Source organism: Lepidochelys kempii, chromosome 1 (assembly GCF_965140265.1).
Source record: "Lepidochelys kempii isolate rLepKem1 chromosome 1, rLepKem1.hap2, whole genome shotgun sequence".
NCBI lineage: Eukaryota > Metazoa > Chordata > Testudines > Cheloniidae > Lepidochelys > Lepidochelys kempii.
In genome coordinates, this window is record NC_133256.1 from 259,000,313 (window position 1) to 259,020,216 (window position 19,904).

General features: G+C 48.1%; 2 protein-coding genes across 5 annotated transcripts in view; one reads left to right on the forward strand and one right to left on the reverse strand.

Annotated features, from left to right (window-relative positions):
• Nucleotides 1-19,904, forward strand: part of SGSM3 (small G protein signaling modulator 3) — a 94,187-nt gene that overhangs the window by 65,110 nt on the left and 9,173 nt on the right. The window lies entirely within an intron of this gene.
• The window catches only part of MRTFA (myocardin related transcription factor A), a 180,117-nt gene that overhangs the window by 5,739 nt on the left and 154,474 nt on the right, over nucleotides 1-19,904 (reverse strand). For 3 of the 4 annotated variants that reach the window (XM_073327034.1, XM_073327033.1, XM_073327045.1), the window contains 12 exons: nucleotides 14,635-14,690; nucleotides 11,698-11,773; nucleotides 10,819-10,980; nucleotides 9,238-9,413; nucleotides 8,413-8,568; nucleotides 7,316-7,569; nucleotides 6,612-6,783; nucleotides 5,223-6,317; nucleotides 3,727-3,843; nucleotides 2,167-2,331; nucleotides 1,046-1,225; nucleotides 234-294 (listed from right to left, as the gene is read on the reverse strand). In XM_073327034.1, the coding sequence (XP_073183135.1) occupies nucleotides 234-294; nucleotides 1,046-1,225; nucleotides 2,167-2,331; nucleotides 3,727-3,843; nucleotides 5,223-6,317; nucleotides 6,612-6,783; nucleotides 7,316-7,569; nucleotides 8,413-8,568; nucleotides 9,238-9,413; nucleotides 10,819-10,980; nucleotides 11,698-11,773; nucleotides 14,635-14,690 (2,670 nt within the window). The remainder of the gene's footprint in view (nucleotides 1-233; nucleotides 295-1,045; nucleotides 1,226-2,166; nucleotides 2,332-3,726; nucleotides 3,844-5,222; nucleotides 6,318-6,611; nucleotides 6,784-7,315; nucleotides 7,570-8,412; nucleotides 8,569-9,237; nucleotides 9,414-10,818; nucleotides 10,981-11,697; nucleotides 11,774-14,634; nucleotides 14,691-19,904) is intronic. The other variant, XM_073327035.1, reaches the window with a different exon arrangement.

A 19,904-nucleotide genomic window follows, 5' to 3' on the forward strand; every position in this document is an offset into this window, starting at 1 on the left:
GTCTGTTTTGTAGTGCCATACCATACCCTGCTTATGCTAAGGACAGCACCAAATGAAGAATAAGCAAGGGCCCAGGCCAGGGGATATGTACACTAGTGGTAAGACCAATCTCACCAACCCCGCTCCCTCTTGGGGAGCCAAAGGGTGGGAGTCACACTAGCTCAGTGCTACAAAAGCCATAGACTCAAACCCAGAGGTGACCAGCCAGAAACCTCAAGTGATTCTCTCCTCACCTCCACTCTCTATGAGGATGTCAAACAGGTCGTCCATCTGTTGGCTCGAACAGCCATTCTCCTGGGAAGAGAGTGTGATGAATTAGACCCACACTTACAAGACACACAGTAACCGCGAATCTGCTGTCCTGGTCCTTCTCCTTCCCCTTTCCACACTGACCTGGTAGGATGGTGCCTATAGCAGCATGGCACCAATGACCTCTGTCACCCCAAGGTTTTACTGGAAGCAGGGTGTTTATAGCAGTGTGGGGTCCTACAGCCCCACCATTCCCCCTGTATTAAGGATATGTCTACACTGCAGCTGGGAGGGGTAATTCCCAGCTTAGGCAGACATACTCTTACTCGCTGTGCTAAAAGTATCTGTGGGGTCACAATTGCATGCACAACAGGATCTTAGAAGGGATTGTCCTCGGCAGTTAACCAAATCCCTCGCAGCCACACAGATTATTTTAGCAGGCTAGTTCAATAAGGCTAGTTCAACCCAAGCTCAGAATTACACCTCCATCTGCAGTGTAGACACGCCCTAAGCAGGAAGTTATCTTATCTCAGTCTCAACAGGCGTACGGGCCAAAGAGTGAAATGGAAGGTGACTCCATTCCCACTGAAACGCCACCAAGGGAATTCACCTTGACTCCTTGTGTGCAGCTCAAGGTCAGTTAGAAAAGGCCCCGGTGTGTTTCAGTCTCTCCATTTCCTAGGCAGCTGCCCCCTGAATTCAGGGACCAACGTGGATGTTGAATTGCAGCGGGTAGCCCTCCCACACACTCCCCAAGAAGTTCCTCATGGAAGCACAAGGAAGTGGCTGCTCTTACCTCATGGGGCTTTGGCTGCTGCTTCGTGGCCTCTTCATAGCCTGGTGGTTCTTTCATCGGCACCGAGGAGCCAGGGAGAGGAGGTGGAGGGGTTCCGAAAAGGGACGGGTGCGGGTGCTGCTGCTCAAGGTCCATCTGGGATGGGGAAGTGGCAGCAGGAGAGCCTGGCTGTGAGGATGACTGTTTAGAATGAAGGAGAAAGAAGTAAACAGGCAGAAAGCCCATTTCATCTCCCACATCACGGCTGCTCCCATGTATCCTGGAGAGACCATCCCTTCGGTCTCCGCTAACGCTGGGCAGAAACCACAGTGCTTCTGCTCTCGGTATCTCTGCTCCTTCTTTCACTGTGTGCGTGGTACAATTCCGCCCCCCCCCACCCGCCCCCAAAATCACAAATGGAAATCCTCTCCTGGAACACACCCATGCCACAAATCACCACAGGACTGCCCTGGGGTGAGGAGGAGCTCATCTGTTTTGGTGGGTGGATTCCCCCAGCACTTCACAGAGACACAAGAGGACTATCCCTACAGTATATTCAATGTAATCTGTATGCAACAGCCTAGAATCGTTGTTTTACCCTTTCCTCTCCGTAATGAGTCTGCTTTGGAAACAAAAAACTGTCCACAAAACACTGGCTGTGGAGAAGTCGGCAGGCTCAGAGAGCATCAGATCTCACAAACCTAGCAGAGAGGGTGGGGACAGATCTCAGAAGAGAGCTCTCCAAATGAAACCCAAGGTATTACAGGAAGTGGTGTTGGTGACTCAGCACTGAACCAGTGCCCCAGAGATGTACTAAAACTACTGTGTGAAGGCCTTAGCCGTTACTATGATCATTAAAGATCCATTCCACGGTTCGTTAGAGTAGGAATAATGGTCCAAGTACCCTGGAGGAACTCCAGCTCAGATAGCTATACATGCCTCTTTAAATCTCTCTGGGATTTTCATCTGGGACATTATTTTTCACTTTCCTTCACTGTAACACTGTGGGCAGCAATGCTGGTGCAGAGAAGTGATTCCTGTATATCCAGCCTCCAAAATCCCTTACGAGTCTGCTCTCAAAGTTAGAGGGCCTGAAACCTGGCACTGTGACATGGACTCTATGGGATTTGCAGGGAGGCTACCTTTTTTGGCACACTGGGTTGGTTGGCTTTGCCAGGAGCACCAGTTTTCAGGGATCCTTTGTGAAAGCCGTTGAGGAAAAAGGGCTGCAGGTTTGGAGGCGCTGAGAAAGACAAAATTGTGTGGGGCAGCTGCCCAGTGACCACCTGCAGACCTGGCTTCTGAGCCTACAGGGAGACAAAAGGATTAAGACAGCTACAAACCCCTGCATGGCATGTGAGCTAAGATCAATCACAGATTCTGGCTGGCCTAAGGAATTTAACTCTTCTATGGAGAAAGGTGCCTTTGGTTAAAAAGCATTGACCTCTGTATTAAAGGCCTTATCAAACCCAGGCACTGACCCTCTTCAAAGATGGTCCCACAGCAAATGGGTAAGAGCAACAGAACGAAGAGGTTTGATCACATCACTCAGACAAGGACACTGTCTCCCCATTCATTTCAGGATCCAGTTCAAAAGTTACCCTCCTAATCCTTAAAACCCTTCATAGACTTGCTCTAACCTAACTGATGCACTACGGAACACAGTGAATTATCACCTGATCTAGAAGGGAACAGATGCAGAGCAGGAACTCCTGAGTTGTGACTGAGAAGGGTTATAACGTCTTCAGACCTTGTTTCTTTATAGCATTACATCTCTGACAGCCAGACACAATCCGTAACCAAAGGAAAACAATTCAGGGTGGGAGACGAGGGGGGCATCTCAAGATGGATAATCAGGACCCAGGTTTTAACATGACACCTACGACTCCGGAAGGAGATTTCTCAGAGCGCATACCCCACCCCAGGATGGAGAGAAGCCCTGCCAACCCCAGTGCCGTAACTGCCTTTTGATTCCAGCGGGAATCCTCAAAGGGTAAGGAACTACAGCATGAACAAAGAGAACATAATCCTGCCCTTTATTTGTTTACAATCACTTTGTAAGGACACTTTCACACACTACTAGGTTGTTCAATTGCCGTGTGATTAAGGGTATGTCTACACAGCAAAGAAAAATCTGCAGCCAGCCTGCAGCTTGAGCCCCGCAAGCCTGAGTTGGCTGGCACATCCCAGCCCAGGTTTTTCTTTGCTGTGTAGACATATCCTAAGGGTCAGAGCAAATATATTTTTAGGGATTCTCAACTATTCTTCATGCCATGAATCCCATGTTCAACCTCCTCAGATGCATCCCAGGATCCTTTGCCCCTGTGCCTACAGCTCTTCTGTAGGAGTTACCATGGGAAATAGGCTCAAAGGTGTATGGCACTTCTGACACCCCGAGGAGGACTGGTTATAAGTGGCTGAACAAAGCTGTTTCAGCAGAAGGCTGGAGATATGAAATGGGAGCACCGTGCGATCCCCATTCATTCCCCCGCATGCTGCTGGCAGCTCCTGGGCCAAGAACCCAATGCACTATGCAATTGCAACCTGCGATGGGGAAGGAAACGGCAGTACAATAGGGTCTCTCCCTCTGTAGTGACGGTCTCAGAACTGATTTGCCTATGTGCTCCCTGTCCCCTCTGTGACTCAGCCAACCACCAGGCAAACGGGAAACCAGGAAGGGACGCAAGCATGTGATCAGCTACCTTCCTGACGGGCTGGTTCGGTAGCCTGGGGGGAGGCTGCTGCTGCTGCTGCGAGTTGCTTGCAGGTAGCGGACACTGTGGTTGGCTGGATATTTTAGTGGGTGACGACTGTACTCTCTGAGAAGAAAAAGATGAATGAAAACAAAGCTATTTGCTGTCCTATTTGAGGGTGTTGTGGAGGCTGGAAGGAGAGACCAGGTTTAGTTTTGCTGAAGCTACGATGAAGTTAAATGTATTTCCCAACCCTTATGTCTTTAGGAAATTCACTTGTTAGTTTCTCCCAGCAAGAAAATTGGAACACTGTCTACTATTAGGTACATAGGAATTGCCAGGCCAAATCTGTGCCCTGTCTGACAGTGACCATTACTAGCAGCTCCTGAAGAAGATGCAAGAAACGCTGCAGTAGTCAGTTATGGGAAGAACTACTCCTATTTCTTCCTAACCCCAAATCATTAGAGGTTGGCTTATACTCTGAAGCTTGAGGGTTTCTGTCCCTGACTAGACTTCTGGAGTTGGTGTTCAAGGTACTTGTGTTAAATGCTGACTTGTCTCCCACCAAAATCAAAGGGGAAAATGATTTGGGTGGGCTCGTCTCTATCCTCTTCAATGAAAGGCCTTGCCTTCTGTCAGCTCCACTACAGAGTGGCACATGGAAGAACAAAACAAAAGAGCATTTAACAAGACACACACTCCTGTTCCCAGGGCTCTGATTTCAGCATTCAAACCTCAATTAGACAAGATTATCTACTGGAAGTCGCGAGCTACAATCTCTTTTCTCTCCACAAAGTGATGAGTGGTGGAATTCCCACTACCTTTTACTACAGCACAGTAAAAACCTGTATGCAGTGTTGTAGCTGTGTTGGTCCCAGGATATTAGAAAAACAAGGTGGGGTGAGGTTATATCTTTTATTGGACCAACTTCTGTTGGTGAGAGAGACAAGCTTTTGAGCTTACACAATTCTTCTCCTGGGGACCCGAAGAGGACCTCCGTGTAAGCTTGAAAGCTCCTCTCTCTAATCAACAGAAGTTGGTCCAATAAAAGATATTATCTCACCCACCTTGTCTCTATAGTAAAAATTTGTTCTTTCAAACCTTCTGAGCCAGGAGTCAATGTGCCACATCAGACCATTGGTCTGCCTAGCCCAGTGTCCTACCTGTGACTGTAACCAGAACCTGATGATCTGAGCAAGGCTAAGAAGCCTCTAATGTACTTAGTTAATTATGCAACACTGTACATGAAGTTTGTGAGCACGGAATTCCCTCCCATCCCCTGGCACTGATCTGTTTTTGCCCTGAAGCAGAAGATTTGATTACACTCATCTCGGTTTCCATAGCTCCAAATTTTGCAGGCAGTCATAAAATCATCCAGTATTTTGTAAAATTATTTTCCAAATTCTGATGTCACTCTGTGATAAAATGAGCCCCCCATAATAACCATCAGGGACTTGTAGAGCAGGACTAGATTGACTAGCATGGGAGGGACAGTGCAAGCCTACCTGCAATGTTGTGCAGCTATTCCCCTGTGGTGAGAGGCCCCGCCTCTCAGCATTCTGATTGGTCACTGTAAGGACAATGTGGGTCCCCGTGGAATCTGTGATGAGGGTAGGGGGAGGGGCCCCCTTGATGAGGTCACTCAGGGCACCCCCTTGCTGACCCAGGAAGAGCTGCGGGGTGTGGGACTGGCATGGTGGCTCCGTTTCTGCTGTCAGAACCTCCTGCTTCACCATCACCACTTTCTTTGGCACTGAGCTTGGATCCGAAGTGTCCATTTGGCTAGCGGTGGACACAGGGTTGAATTGATCCGTTTGGCCATCAGGCAGCCCTGCAGACTGGCAACTCGGGAAGCCATTTTCACTCTTAATCTGGGTGCCAAAAGCCACTGGACTGGAGGCAGGGACCACCCCTCCCACTCCGGTTTCCATGGCTAGTAGTGGCTGCTGAGACCGTTTCTCCTGCTCTAGCTGCAGCCTCAGCATCTCCACCAGCTGCTGCTTCTGTTTCAGCATTCGGGTGAGTTCCTCAATCTGCTTGTCCTTCTCCTGCAACATCTGGTCTTTATCCTGGACCTCCATATCCTTGCTGCTGCTGACGCTGCACCGCTCCAACCTGGGTGCTGGATTTAGGCTGCAGGAGGTAGCCTTAGAACTCTCTTCCTTCATCAGGAACTGCACTGGAGATGCCTGCAGGGTGAGCTGGGTCAGAGGCGAAGTCACCGTCTCTCCAAAGGCATCTCCAGTGGCAGAATTCTCATCCCCAGTGCTCATCTGTGAACGCTCTGAAGGGGTGGGCGAAACAGGTGGTGTTGAGCCTGCGCTCCCGAACTTCATCACGCCATTGCTGGTGACGGTGGCCACAACTACCTCTGTTGATGCAATGCCAGCAGTGACCAGTGCCGGCCCAGTGCTCAGCCTAGCGGCTGGGAAGGCTACCACCACCTCAGCAGCTTTTGGGAGGATGGCTGTTGCATTGGGCTTGGGAGTGCTGGCTGTGCCATTCTGCTCCTGGTAAGCTCTGAGCCGCTCAATCAGGTCCGTCTTGGTGCCCGAGACAGGCAGCGCCCTCATCTTCAATTCTTGCTTCAGCTCTGCCACCTAAGAAGGGAAAAACTGTGTTACAACTAAAAGAAAACCCACCCCAACCGGACCAGCCTTTAACACATATGTGAGTCATGAGGCAAGGGACTGAACTGACAGCCCGGCAGGCTGAGGTGTCCCTTTATTCCCACACCCAGGTGCAGCAGCAATGCAAGCTGCCACTACATACTGCCCCGTCAGTGTGCCTCAGCCCTGCTCCGGAGCCCACCTCATTCAGTCCTTGCCTTCTCTGCTGACAATGCCAATAAGGGGCCAATTAGTTTTAGCGCTGATGGCGGCATGGACTTTTACCTTCATGTCATCTAGGTTGGTAGGGAGAGGGCCTGGTTTGCCCACTGTGGCATTACTGTTTTGTCGCATCAGCCCACTAGAACTGGAGGATACAGAAGATGCGCTGCTGACGGTAGCAGAGAGATTACGCATGGCAGGGGCACTAGTGCCACTCTGCTGCTCTCCTGGAGGCCTGCAGGAAGAAAAAGTGTAGATATCAGAATCAAGGTGGAAGGGATCCTCATAGCCCACCACCTGTGCTGAGAAGCCAAACAAGGACATTTGCAGCAATGTGTGCCTGTGGAAGCATCTAGGGCACCAGCAGCCCCAGTGTTACAGCATGCCAGTAAATACCTTCTCACTGTACCGAGATACTCCACTCTGGCCACTGAAAAACCAACTAACTTCAGCTGCTCTTGCCTGACAGATTCACCCAACACAGACCACTTCTTGAGAGCGACAGTGACTTTATAGGATTTACAACTCCTATGCCTCACCCCTTCAGAGCTCAGCGTGCCTGGGACCTGATGAACTTACTAAGGGAGTGAGACCCTCACGAGGGGTGGGGAGAGACAGGAGAGGATTGTGGGCAGCGTGCAGTAAGTCCCGCCCTTTGGCAGGGCCAATAGGATGGTCTGGTAGCTATTGTGCCGCTCCCGGAGACCATGCGCAGGGGTGGGAGGGCAGGGGGTCCCTAAGGAGGGGTAGTGCTGGGGGGCCCGTACTTTGGTGGGGCTGGCAGGATGGTCTGATAGTTGTAGTGCTGCTGATGTTGCTGGTTGAGGATCTGGAGCTGCAAGAAGAGCTGTTGCTGCTGCAATATTTTGGCATAGGAGGAGTCCATGGGGGGAGCCCCTTTGTCCTGCTTTTGGTCCGGGGGGATGTACTGGTGATATTTAAGCTTCTTGACTTTCGGCTTCAGTTCCTTGGCTTTTTTACTGCGCTGAGACTTCTCGCTGGCAGACTTGGGCTGACTTTGCTATTCAATGAGAGAAGCAGGGAAGGAAGAAAATAAAAATAGATGTAGGAGATGCACTGGAACAGCATTAACATCTAACCAAAACCTACAAGCAAACCAGGCTTTTTACTTCAAAACTCTCTCCAGATTTGACTCTGGGGCATTTCCACATTCTTAAAGCAGGGATAATCGTACACACTCAGCAGCTCGTCTACCTCCAGGACCTTACACAGCACCGGAACAAGGGTAGAGAGACAAGAAGGATTGCCACAGCGCAACAGACCATTGAACAATTAGCTCAGACTCCCTCTCCCTGACCATGGTCAATGCTAGATGCTTCGGAGGAAACTTTTATATCTAGGACCCTTGGCAACTGCACTATAATATGTTTGGAAGGGGGGAGACACCTTCCTGACCTAATCCCTGTCTCAATGAGCTCCTCTCTAACTGAAGGTTTTAGAGTAGCAGCCGTGTTAGTCTGTATCCGCAAAAAGAAAAGGAGGACTTGTGGCACCTTCAAGACTAACCAATTTATTTGAGCATAAGGTTTCGTGAGCTACAGCATCCAATGAAGTGAGCTGTAGCCCACGAAAGCTTATGCTCAAATAAATGGGTTAGTCTCTAATGTGCCACAAGTCCTCTCTAACTGAAGAAGATCTAGACATTGATTCAGCTCAAGCTCAGGGAAGGTCCTCTAAGTAGAGACCAGGGGGAGACAGTGAATGATGCAAGATGTTCTTCCAGCGCCTCAGCATCTTAGTCTAACACTCAGCATCTTAGTCTAACACTCTCTATCATCCCCAGAACAGCCACATTAACTTCTATTAGTCTATAAAAATGGAGTGACATCCCTCCTCCCCATACCTTAATGAGTGTTGGTGGGGGCTTGGCAGCAGGAATAGTGGCTCTGTTGGTGAAGCCTGGAGGCAGCAGAGGTGGTGGTGGAAGAGGAGGGAGTGGCTGTTCAGGTAGGAAAGGTGTTTCATTGGCATCTGCATTGATCTGTAACTGGGACACAACCTGCAAGGGGAAGAAATAGCATCACTCAAGAAACAGACACACAGCTAAAAGTTTCCTCTCCACTGTTACAATGTTGCCCTCCTTTCAGAAAGCAGAGGGCTGTAGGAGCATTCCACTCAAGTTGCTATGCACAGGTTACCAGCCATTAAATGGCCACCTGGCTTCTTAATCCACTCCCTGAGATCCCCTTATCCAGCTTGGGGAGAAGCATGCTTCAGTGGGATCAAAGCATCCTAGAAGAAGGAAGGAATCAAAGCCCACTTCTAACTCTATGCCTCTCCTCCCTTTGCCTCCCAGGAACAGTCACATACTCTTAACATACATGGCATTGCCAAAACCATTCCCACTACCAATCCCCAACAGGGCACAACTAGGTGCCCTCTCCTATTACTTTTAGGGAATCACTGGAAGCTTCCCACTGCATCTACCTACAGGGGCACCAGACACATGGTTTTGCTGGTACCATTTAGAACCTAGACATCTCATGTGACTTCAGTGATATCTCATTAATGAATTACTGAAGAACAAATCAGTCTCTTAGCAATGACACCTTGTAGATGTCTCTATGCCTCATCCCTCATTCAGGGATCCAGGCATTTGCACTGCCCCAATCTAATAAGGGTTCTGAGGTCCCAGAGAGCAGCAAAAGTCAACACTCAGCATTCTTACCTGAGCTGGCGATGACACAGTGGTGCTGGGAAGCGGCTCACCAATCCGAGCATCCATTGGTGACGGTACAGATCCCTGGGACTCATGGCTGGCTGGCTGCTCTGGGGACAAGGCATCACTGCTGTCCTCGTCAAAAGAGGAATTATCTGCAACCTTTGGGTAGTTCACCTGCCCAACTGAAAACAAAAGATAATTTCAAACACTGAATGGGATTACAGTCACCACTGGCCAGTGGGAGGTGGGGGAGGGCGCTGGGCTGTCGGCTTATACCATACCCTGAGACCTAAAGGCTGACTGAGAGGAATCCAGGGCAATGGCACATGACAAGGGGCACTGGGGACTTGGTTTGGTGGCTTCTCAATTAGGAAGGTTGTGTGTTAGTTTGCATTGTCTAGTCTCAAGTAATGATTTCTTTAGTGTTGGCCAGCTGCATGATATAGGATAGGAGGAAGGATCTTCCTCCTCAAAGGAGGTGTTGAGGGTCTCTTTTAGTTGGGATCCCAGATGTTCTCTACTCTCTTTTTCCAGACACAAAGCGCAAGGGTCAATCACAAGAGGTGGCCCTAACTGTTCCTCAGACTTATATCTGTACATATATGGCGCCCTCCAACCATAGTATCTGTCTGTCCCACAAACATTAATTTATCCCCAAGACACCCCTGTGAAGTAGGGAAGTGTGATCATCCCCATTTTACAGATGACCATCTGAGGCACAGAGAAATTAAGTGATGTGCCCAAAGAGCCAGCAATTGACCCCAAATCTCTCAAGCCCAAAATGGAGGGATGTGTGGGGATAGACAGATGGATGGACAGACGGGGCTCCATTTCTTAACCACAAGATAATTCTTCCTCTCTTCCTTGACCAATTCTTGTGTGAGGATGAAGCCAGGCTCGCTCCTACCACAGCCTGGCACCTCTCACTGAAATGTATGCACCCTTGCTCATGAGCATGCCTCCATTAGTCTCTGAAGGAGGTGGCAATTCCTTCAGTGACTGCCCATGCTTCAGCAGGGTGCGGCTATGCTTCATACAGCCTGCCTAATTAGGAGTGGGTAATACACTCAGGCTGTGGGAGGGCTATTCCTCAGCATTCCTTTTCACCCCTGCAATGGCACTGGAATGATTTACATCCATTCCTATTTATTTTCAAAGGAGTTGAATCCTCTGAAGATTTTAAACCAACAGAAAGCTTTTGTTTCCACACATCTGCTCACCCATGTGCTGTCTTCCCTCCTGATCTGACTTAGTCAGTGGGTTCTCTCTCACAAAGGGTTAAAGATAGAGGGATTTTCAGGAAGAGAGGGCATGCACAAACTAGGAAACACAATCCCACAATGGTTCATCAGTCCTGGGAATTGGGGATCAATTTCATTTTATTCTGTGAGCCCAGCATTCCTTATAATCTAATCTCTCTCCATCGCTATCCAGGCTGGGAAGGGAGCTTTGCATTCCAGAATCCTGGGACTGGAGAGGCTGAAGTTTTGGCATGGGAATGAAATCTCATGGTATTTTTTCCCACAGGGCAAAAGGATGTGTTACCTGAGAACCTCCCCAGAAATACACATCCCTTACCACACTTACCAATGATGGCTTCTTTCAGGCTGGACTCCACAGGAAGGATGTTCTTCTCCACCAGCTCCATGGGACCTGGCCTCTGGGCTATCTTCTCATTGAGGTCGTCTGCCAGTCTTGCTCTTTTCAGCTTCAGCTGCTTGGCCTGCAGGGAGGGTTCAGCTGAGGTCTCTGGACAGGAAAGAAGTAAATAAGATGGGATCAATCCTGGGGTGCCTAATGTGAGCATGCTGGCATTACTATGCTTCCATTCAGGAAGGAAAGAGCCTTGCTCTCTGACGCTGGATGGGAGATGCTCCCTCCACTCAAACTGGTGTCATTCAATTCATGTTCATCTTTTCCTCTTTGCTTTGTATCCTTATATATGGAGTATGCCATTCCCTCCCTGACCCTGAAATTGGCCACACACTCGCCAGCTGAACCTTCCATTGCCTCACACCTTTGGGCATTTTAAACAAATTCTTCTCTGGTCAGCAGAACAGTCAGCACACACACCCCATTGCTCCATCCTTCAGCCTGAACTAATGGTTCTGCACAGTTGGGGTTCACATGGCAGATCTCTCTGTAGACCAAATAAGCCACGTGAGAAGCAGATGAGTCCTTCCTAAACAGCCATAGAACTAAGGCAGCCTTAAACATAGCAGACCTGATTAGATGATTTCTGGACTCATTACTGGGGAGATCCCTGATCTCATACACCCCCCTCCACAATGCATTCACCCACTCCGGTATTATGCAACTGGCATGATCGTCTGCCCACTCCCAGCTGAATAAGGGTTTGGGCGAGGGTGGACAGTAACTGTCTCAAGCTAGTAACTGTATGGAGAGAGTCAGTGCTTGTTGTAGATCACACCACATTTGGAGTTTTTCTCTTCAAAGTGTGCCTACCTTCCAGAATGTGCATTCTGACCAGCTCCGATCTCTCTGGCCGGGACCGGATCTTCCGTTTCAGATAGTCCTCTGTCTGCAGCAAAGACAGACAAGAATGCAATGAAATCAAGTGGACAGACATAGCCTAGGATAGGCCTGGGAAGCACTGGGTATTTGGCTTTTTTAAATCCCTCTTTTGTTGTTACTGAGACGGAAATGAACTGCACATAGAAGGGGATATATTCCCTTCAAGATCTTATAGTATTTAGAGCCTCAAACACAGGACCAGTTTATCCAAGGGACTGCCTGCTGTTCTTCATCCCATCCCTGAAAGAAAGAAGAGTAAGGATGCAGCTGCTGCCAGTCCTCAGCAGAATGGCAGGAAGCAGGAACTTCAAAGACCCAAACCCCTTTCTTTCCATACACAATACTGCCAGACCAAGTCAGTGTCAGCCTTCAAGGTGAGAGACTCAAGACAATGGGTTTCTGTTTATGATGCTGAGCATTGGGTCAACTGTTTGCAGAGTAATGCACACAAAAGCAATGTTGGGATTTGGAAGCTGGGTCATGATTTGGGCACACAGTGGGACTTACAACAAATGGAGCAGTTAAACTGAAGACGCTGTCTACTTCTCTGACCAGCTGGACCTGGGCAAACCCCACCACAAGCTCTGCATGCTTCCTACTCTGCACTCCCAGAAAGCCCAGGGAAAGGGAGACTAGGGTCAATGGATAGCAGAACTATAAGTGCAGACCACAGGAATGGACCCGTTGGAGGCTTTATAACAATTTTTTTTCAAACATAAAAATGCACTCACCCACTGCCAAACCCAAAAAATAATTTAACAATGAATTTTTAGAAGAAACAGGAGGAGGAATCTACAGCCAAGGGGATGCTGCTCTCCAAGCAAACCAAATCTGAGATAGCGGGACTTGTTTCAGTCTTTTCAGAAAGCTTGTACTGGTGGTGTTGTCTGGGATGTTCCATCAGAGGTGTCATTTCTCTAATTTTGCATTGCTTTCACTTTTGAAATAAAACTCAGCCCAAGTGTCTGAGTAGGCGCCATTCCCCTGTGGGCTGTTCTGAAGAACATTCCCCAGAGGCCTTTTGGGGAACTGAAATCACCAAGAAACTCCACTGTACAAGCAGCCACAACATGAAGTATGGTGCCTCTCTCTCACTCTTGGCTTCCTCTTTCTCAAGAGCCACAGGTTTGTGATTTTTAGTTTCTACCCAAGACTATTTGGGATCTCCTCCATCAAGCTGTTGGTTTTAAAGGGAAGATACGCCCAGGGTCTGGGAGCACTACAGACTAACAAAAGTGTGCACACTGCACAGAAGTAACATCCTTTGGTTCAAAAGAAGCAACACATACTTAGGCTATTGCCACCCAAGGGTGGAAAATATGTCACAAAAATAGCTGCATCAGGTGTGCGTGGGGTTATGAATACTGGTGATCTCCAGAAAGAAGAGTGTGGGGAAACTTGAACCATTGTCCTAAACTGGCATTTACTCCTGGGGGAATTCTGTGTCACTGCGCATGTGCACAATTCATGTCCCCCACAGATTTCTTTGCTTCCCTTTCAGAAAGTCATTTTTCTGTGGGGAAGCAAAGGGAAGCCGCAAAAGTGGTCATGCATCCCTGTCCAGCAGCACGAGCATGTCATTTTGGGCGCCTGGAGCAGCTGGTGGAGAGGTAAATCACAGCAGAGGGGATGGGGGAGAGGGTACAGTTGGGACAGCCCAGCTGGTGCCTCCTACCCTGCACCGCGCTCAGCTACTAGTTCCAGCTGGACTGGGGAAAATGGGACTTGCTCTTCCCCTGCAAGATGGGGCTGGGGCAGACCCACACCCAGAAACCTCCCCAGGCTGCAGGAAGCTCCATGCCTCCCATCCCTGTTTCCTGCCTCCACTGCTCCTCAGCTGCAGGGAGAGGGGTCATTGTGTGGGCAGCTGCTCCCCCATCTGCCCAACCCCTGCACATCTGGACGCCCCCCACCAAGCCTCACCACCCTGCATCCAGAACCCCCCTATTGAGCCCCCCACACCCAAAAACCCCCTCCCCCGCACCTCACCCCTTGCAGATAGAGCACCCTGCCCCCAGACCCCCTGCCAAACCCCATCCCCTAGCATCTGGATCCCCACCCCTGCATCCAGACCACCCCTTGCTGAGTCCTTTGCACTTGAACCCTCACCCCAATGAGCCCCACCCTGCTGCACCTGGACCACCCTACTGAGCCCCCCACACCTGGACCTCCACCCCACTGAGCCCCAACCAACTGCACCCAGACCCCCCTGCTGAGCCCCAAGGACCTTCACCTGGACCCCTCTGCAGAATTCCATTATCACTGCACCCGGAACCCCGCAATGAACCCCTGTGCATCCAGATTCCCCTGCACCCGACCCCCCAGTGAACTGCCTGCTGCTAGATTACCCCACACAGAATCCTCTCACCTCACACCTGAATCCATCCACACTAAGCCCCTCCACACTTAGATCCTGCAAGGCAGAGCCAGGGGAGGCCCGGTTCTTGAGCTGTGTCAGGGTTCGGTGAAGCCTCATTGTTGAGTCTGTGTTCCAGAGTGGGGGGAGCACCTGCAGAGTGATCTCCCACCTCCATGCAGCCTGTGCTCCCCACTGCCGTGCCAGAGCCTCCACATTTATTTATTGAAAAATAAGATTTGCGGAATTTTAAAATATTGTGCGCAGAATTTTTAATTTTTGGGCGCAGAATTCCCTCAGGAGTAACCTGGTCAGGACCAGACAGAGTGGGGGAGAAGTCATCACCGCAAACAAAAATGCATAAATGCAGGTGCATGTGTGACATAGTGCTTCCAGAATTTGGACGTATCCTTTGCTGTCTCATTTAGAGACATGGGATTTCCAGGGTAATAAACAGAAAATACCCTCCCAAGCCCAATTTCCCTTAAACTTGAAAGAGCAAACTCTCTTACCCTGGCGCGCTCCAAGCTCCTTCTCTGTTCATGAAATGCAGCTGGACTTTTCAGAGCTGTTGGGAGGACAACATTTATAGAATGAATTAGAATGGTGGACTCCCTATCCTCTCCACCCCCAAGTCACTTAGGGCTAGCAAACTAAAGTTGCAAGAAATGCTCACAGCAACTGCCTTATGCATATATTCAACACACTGGATAAAATCCTCAGCAGGTGTAAATCAACATAGCTCTACTGACCTCAAAGAGCGTTATGTCAGTTTATACCAGCTGGAGATTTGACCCTTATTGATTTTGCTAAAATCCATAGTGTGAGCTAGATGTTCACTTGGATTTGCCACTGAACTACCACATGTAAACTTCATCTGTTCATCTGCTGGGGCATGAATGAGGGTCAAAAATTAGATATGGGGTTACAAAATACCCTCAGCAAGCTTTCCCATGGTGGTAAAATACTCTGGACCCTGACTCCAGCGGTAGGCACCAGCATACCTGAAGAGGTATGTGAGAATGGAATGATGGGGAGAAGCCTCATGAATTGTAAAACCTCTCCACTGCCATTCAACATCATAGAAAGTTAGTTTCACCATCTGTGAAATGGGGATGACCACTGACCTCCTTTGTAAAGCGTTCTGGGATCAAGAGGAAAAGCAATATATATGAGCTAGGTACTGCTATTAGAGGTTCAAAGTTCAAAGATGAATAACTCCAAAATGTTGTATCCAGGCCTTATAAAATAGTCCCAGGCACTAGATTTCATCCAAGAATAATGAATAAGACTAATTTTATTGTTTCTAGGTTAAGCTGTTTGGGAGATATGGTTTAATAATGGAACATTAGAAAATTGTTCAAAATGTGAAAATCTTTGCTTAAATTTAATGTACAGAGGAGTTACTCAATGTGTGTGGTGCACTCAGGTTTCACCCAGGGGGAAGGATGAGTGGATGAGGTCTGGTGGGTAAGGATCAGAAGCTGATGCAGCCATGTCTATTGTGGGATGTGATGGAGTTACTTCAGATTTAGTCCATATACTGGGAATTTGAGGGGCAGTAGCCAATAACAGAAGAGATTTATACTGCAGTAGCCAGGGTAGAACAATTTGTACAGTAACTGCAGTTATTGAGAAATAACCACAGTGAGTATAAAAATACCTGCACTCTGATGGGCTAATAATGGCTCTGAGCCAGGCAAATGGGATTTTCAAGCTATCTGGTTATTGAGAAATAACCAAAAGGTATTGTGCAAGCTGGCCATGGGGAGTGCAGGGAATACGTCTAGAATTGTGGCCCAATAACTACAAAATCTCTACATTCTGATTGGCTGAGACAATTACACTTCTGGGTAATTTATGACAGTCATTGATGAACAGCAAGAGACAAAGGTTGTTGGGAAAAGTTATTTTCAAGCCACAGAAAGGTGTTTGTGAACCCACACCCATCCCCCTTAACAAACACTAACCTTAACTTCTATTTTGTGCATGGCACATATGAATAATTAAGATGTTAACATAGGTTTGTGTTTCTTCCCCCAACACATAATGATACTGTGCATCAGGGAACCAACTGAAGAGCCATTTGGGAGAGGATGCCAAAGCAGGACATACCCTGAGTTTTCAATAGCACTCCATGACTAATACTTATGTTCTGTAGTAGCTCTGCCAACTTTCCTTTCTGCATAGTTCTGCCATCATACTGGAAGCAGCATGTCTGTGTGTATGTTGTGGGAGTTAAATGAAATTTTCCTGACATATTTCAGAGTAGCAGCCGTGTTAGTCTGTATTCGCAAAAAGAAAAGGAGTACTTGTGGCACCTTAGAGACTAACCAATTTATTTGAGCATAAGCTTTCGTGAGCTATAGCTATATGCACGAAAGCTTATGCTCAAATAAATTGGTTAGTCTCTAAGGTGCCACAGGTCCTCCTTTTCTTTTTCCTGACATAGTTACAACCATCTTTATGATGCAACCTATCTCAGTTTGGTTAGCTTCATGTGTAGTTCAGGGAGCATTCTGAATATAGACAAACCAAACAAGAGGGAGGAGACTTTCCTGATAAAAAAAACAAAACAAAAAAAAGTATGGCAGGATGGCTAAACAGTTACCCTAAAGGGCAATTTTAATCTCTCATGGGTATTCCTTTGGTTCGTAGTTTGCTCTATCCTGGCAGCAAGACAGACAACTTCATATCTGACCTCTGAAAACGTCCAGGGGGCACACATCCTTCCCTGCTTTCCCTAGTGCTCTATCAGGGGGCTCACATATCAGAAAAGGGTGGCTGTTGTATTATCTTACTCCATCCAAAGTTAACCAAACCCTGTACATTGGCCTTAAAACAACTGCATAACAAACAGCCTGGATCTGTGTAACAATTCTGCTAACTAGCCACTGAGATGGCAAATGACCAAAGAGGAAGACTTTTTCCAGGTTAGAGCCATGAGAGGCAGGCTAGCTGTTGAGAGATCTGGTTTATGGACATCAGTAAAACACTGTTACTTACTGGAACTGTTGATATTCTTTGAGATGTGAGGAAGAGGTGTATGCCAGGTAGGTGCATGCACGCCCAACACACTCTGAGCCAGAGAACTTTGCCGAGCAGTACACATAGAGGCAATCCTTGCATCTCATGGCCTTAGCCCCTCCCCTGGCTATATAAGGGGAGGCATTGCCCTGACCCCCCGTCAGTTCCTTCACACCGAATGTCAGAGGCAAAGACTGATGCAGAGGCGATGGAGGGTGGGTTGTAAAATACACATCTGTATCACATCTCAAAGAACAACAGTTACAGTAAGTAACTGTTTTCTTCTTCTCACAGATGCAGCCATGTATTCCATGCAGGTGGACTCACAAGCACTAACCACTGGAGGTAGGGCTCGAAGTCTATTTAAAGAAGAACTGCAGGATTGCCTTGCCTTCCCAAAGTCTGCATCTGAGCAGGATGCAGTTGTAATGGTATAGTGGTTCATAAATGCATGTACAGAGGACCAAGTGGCAGCCCTGCAAATGTCCAAAATGGGAACGTCACTCAGAAGTGCAATCATTGTTGCCTGGGCTCTTCTAGAATGAGTTCACACCCTGGGGAGGTCGGGGGGAGGAGGCGTAGTCTAAGCTACTTCGTATGCAGGAAGTTATCCAGCTGGAGATCATCTGGAAAGACTGCTCAACCCTTCATTCAGTCTGCACATGACACAAACAGATGATGTGAGGATTGAAAGGGCTTAGTCCTGTGTGGGTAGAAAGCTAGATGTCGCCTGACATCCAACATGTGGAAATTCTGCTTCTCGGGGGTTAAATGCAGCATAGGGGAAAACACTGGTAGATATAGGATTTGGTTCAAGTGAAATGTAGGCAAAAACGTAGGGTGCTGCCGCAGGGTCACTTTGCCTTTGGAAAACTTTGTGTAAGGAAGTTCTGCCATCAAGGCCTGCAATTGACATACTTCCCTTGCAGATGATACTGCTAGCAGGAATGCAATCGTCTGACACAAACAGGAGAGAGAGGCTCAGACAGAGGCTCAAGACAGACCTAAGTGAAGCACAGTGTACTCACAGCGCTGGTCTGCCACAACAAACTGGAGAGAAACCTCCTGTGACTCAGGAGAATTGCTATCTGAAAATAAGCGTCCTGAAGAGCCAGGGTAGCAAACCAGTCATTGGGCTATAAGGCAGGGAGGATAGTTGCTAGAGTGACCATCTGGAATTTCACATATCTGATTGTTGAGGTCACAGAGGTCAAGAATAGGTCTCACCCTCCCTTGGGTTTGGAAACAGGAAATACCGGGAGTAGAATCCATGACCCCGACAAAGTAGGAGAACCTTCTCTACAGCTTCCAAAACTAGTAGGGACTGAACCTGCTTGAGAATCAGTATCTCATAAGACTGGTCCCTGAAGAGGAATGGGGCAGAGGGTTGGAAAGGAACTGTATAGCATAACCCAATCTGATGGTGCGTAGGACCCAGTTGGCCATGGTAGTTGAGTCCCAAACACTGCAAAAACAAGCCAGCCTGTCCCCAAACAGGGTGGATGGGGATGGAAAGGTCACCACTGATCACTACTCTGGACACAGAAGTCAAAATGGGTGCTTGCCTGATGCGGGGATGGGTAAAAGGGGATTATGTTGGCTGGGTGAACCCTGAATCAGAAGATCTCCTCTTCTGGTATCTAAAACCCTTCCTTGGGTAATCCCACTGCGTCACAATTATCTGCTGCACATTGGACGCAATGCTCAATTTCTGCAGCCATGAGGCACTCCTCATAGTTTCAACACAAGCCATAATTCTGGCCAAGGCATCCAGCACGTCCAGAGATGACTGCTGTGAAGTCTTGGCTATCAACCAGTCTTCTGTAACAAATGCCCTGAACTCCTCTCTGGAGGCTGCTGGTAACTTGCCCATAAATTTAGAAAATCGTGGCTCAATTTACAAAATCATTCTTAGAGAACAGCACCTGTTGGTTTGCAATGGACATCCAGCTATGGGAGATGAGAAGGAACTAACAGGGGTTGGGCTGGTGCTACTCTTATATGGCCAGGGGAGAGGCTAAGGCCACAAGACGCAAATGCTGCCCCTCTAGGTACTGGTAGGCAAAGTCTTCTGGCTCTGGTGCACTGGGTGCGCACACACCTGTGTGGAATACCCAGATGCATCTACTCAAAGAAGAACCTATGCTCCACTTTAATGGGAGAATCTCATCCACCTAAAGTTGCACTATATCTCCAGACCACACGCGTACAGTTTATGTGAATATCTCCTTCCTTAAAAGGGAGGGAAACACCCAAACTCCTAACATTAATAAAAGAACATGTACAAAAAGGTAGCTGACAAAGGCCCTGAAAACAATACGTAATAAGATTTCAGACTTCTACCAAGCCTTTCATATAAGAGTGCTTTACAGACATTAATTAATTAAATTTCAAACCTCTGTAAAGTATTAGGCCCATTTTACAGACAGCAAAATTGAGGCACAAAGACTAAGTGACGCTTGCCCAGCATCAATCATACAGAGAGCGTCCACAGAACACCTAATAATAGAACCCAAAAGTTCCAACTGTCTTCTATACCACATTGCAGCTATGTTCTTGTCAGTTGGTTGGTGACTAAAGCACTGTCTCTGACTATCCCAACTTGTATGGATTTGGGACACATGACTACAAGGAGCCAGATAGGAGCTTCATGAAAGACCTAATGGTTGAGTCTCTCTCGAGCCATCAGGACTCCCTTTACAAGATTTACGGTAGAAAAGTGACCTGTTACTGGCAGCACAGTTCCACAACTTGC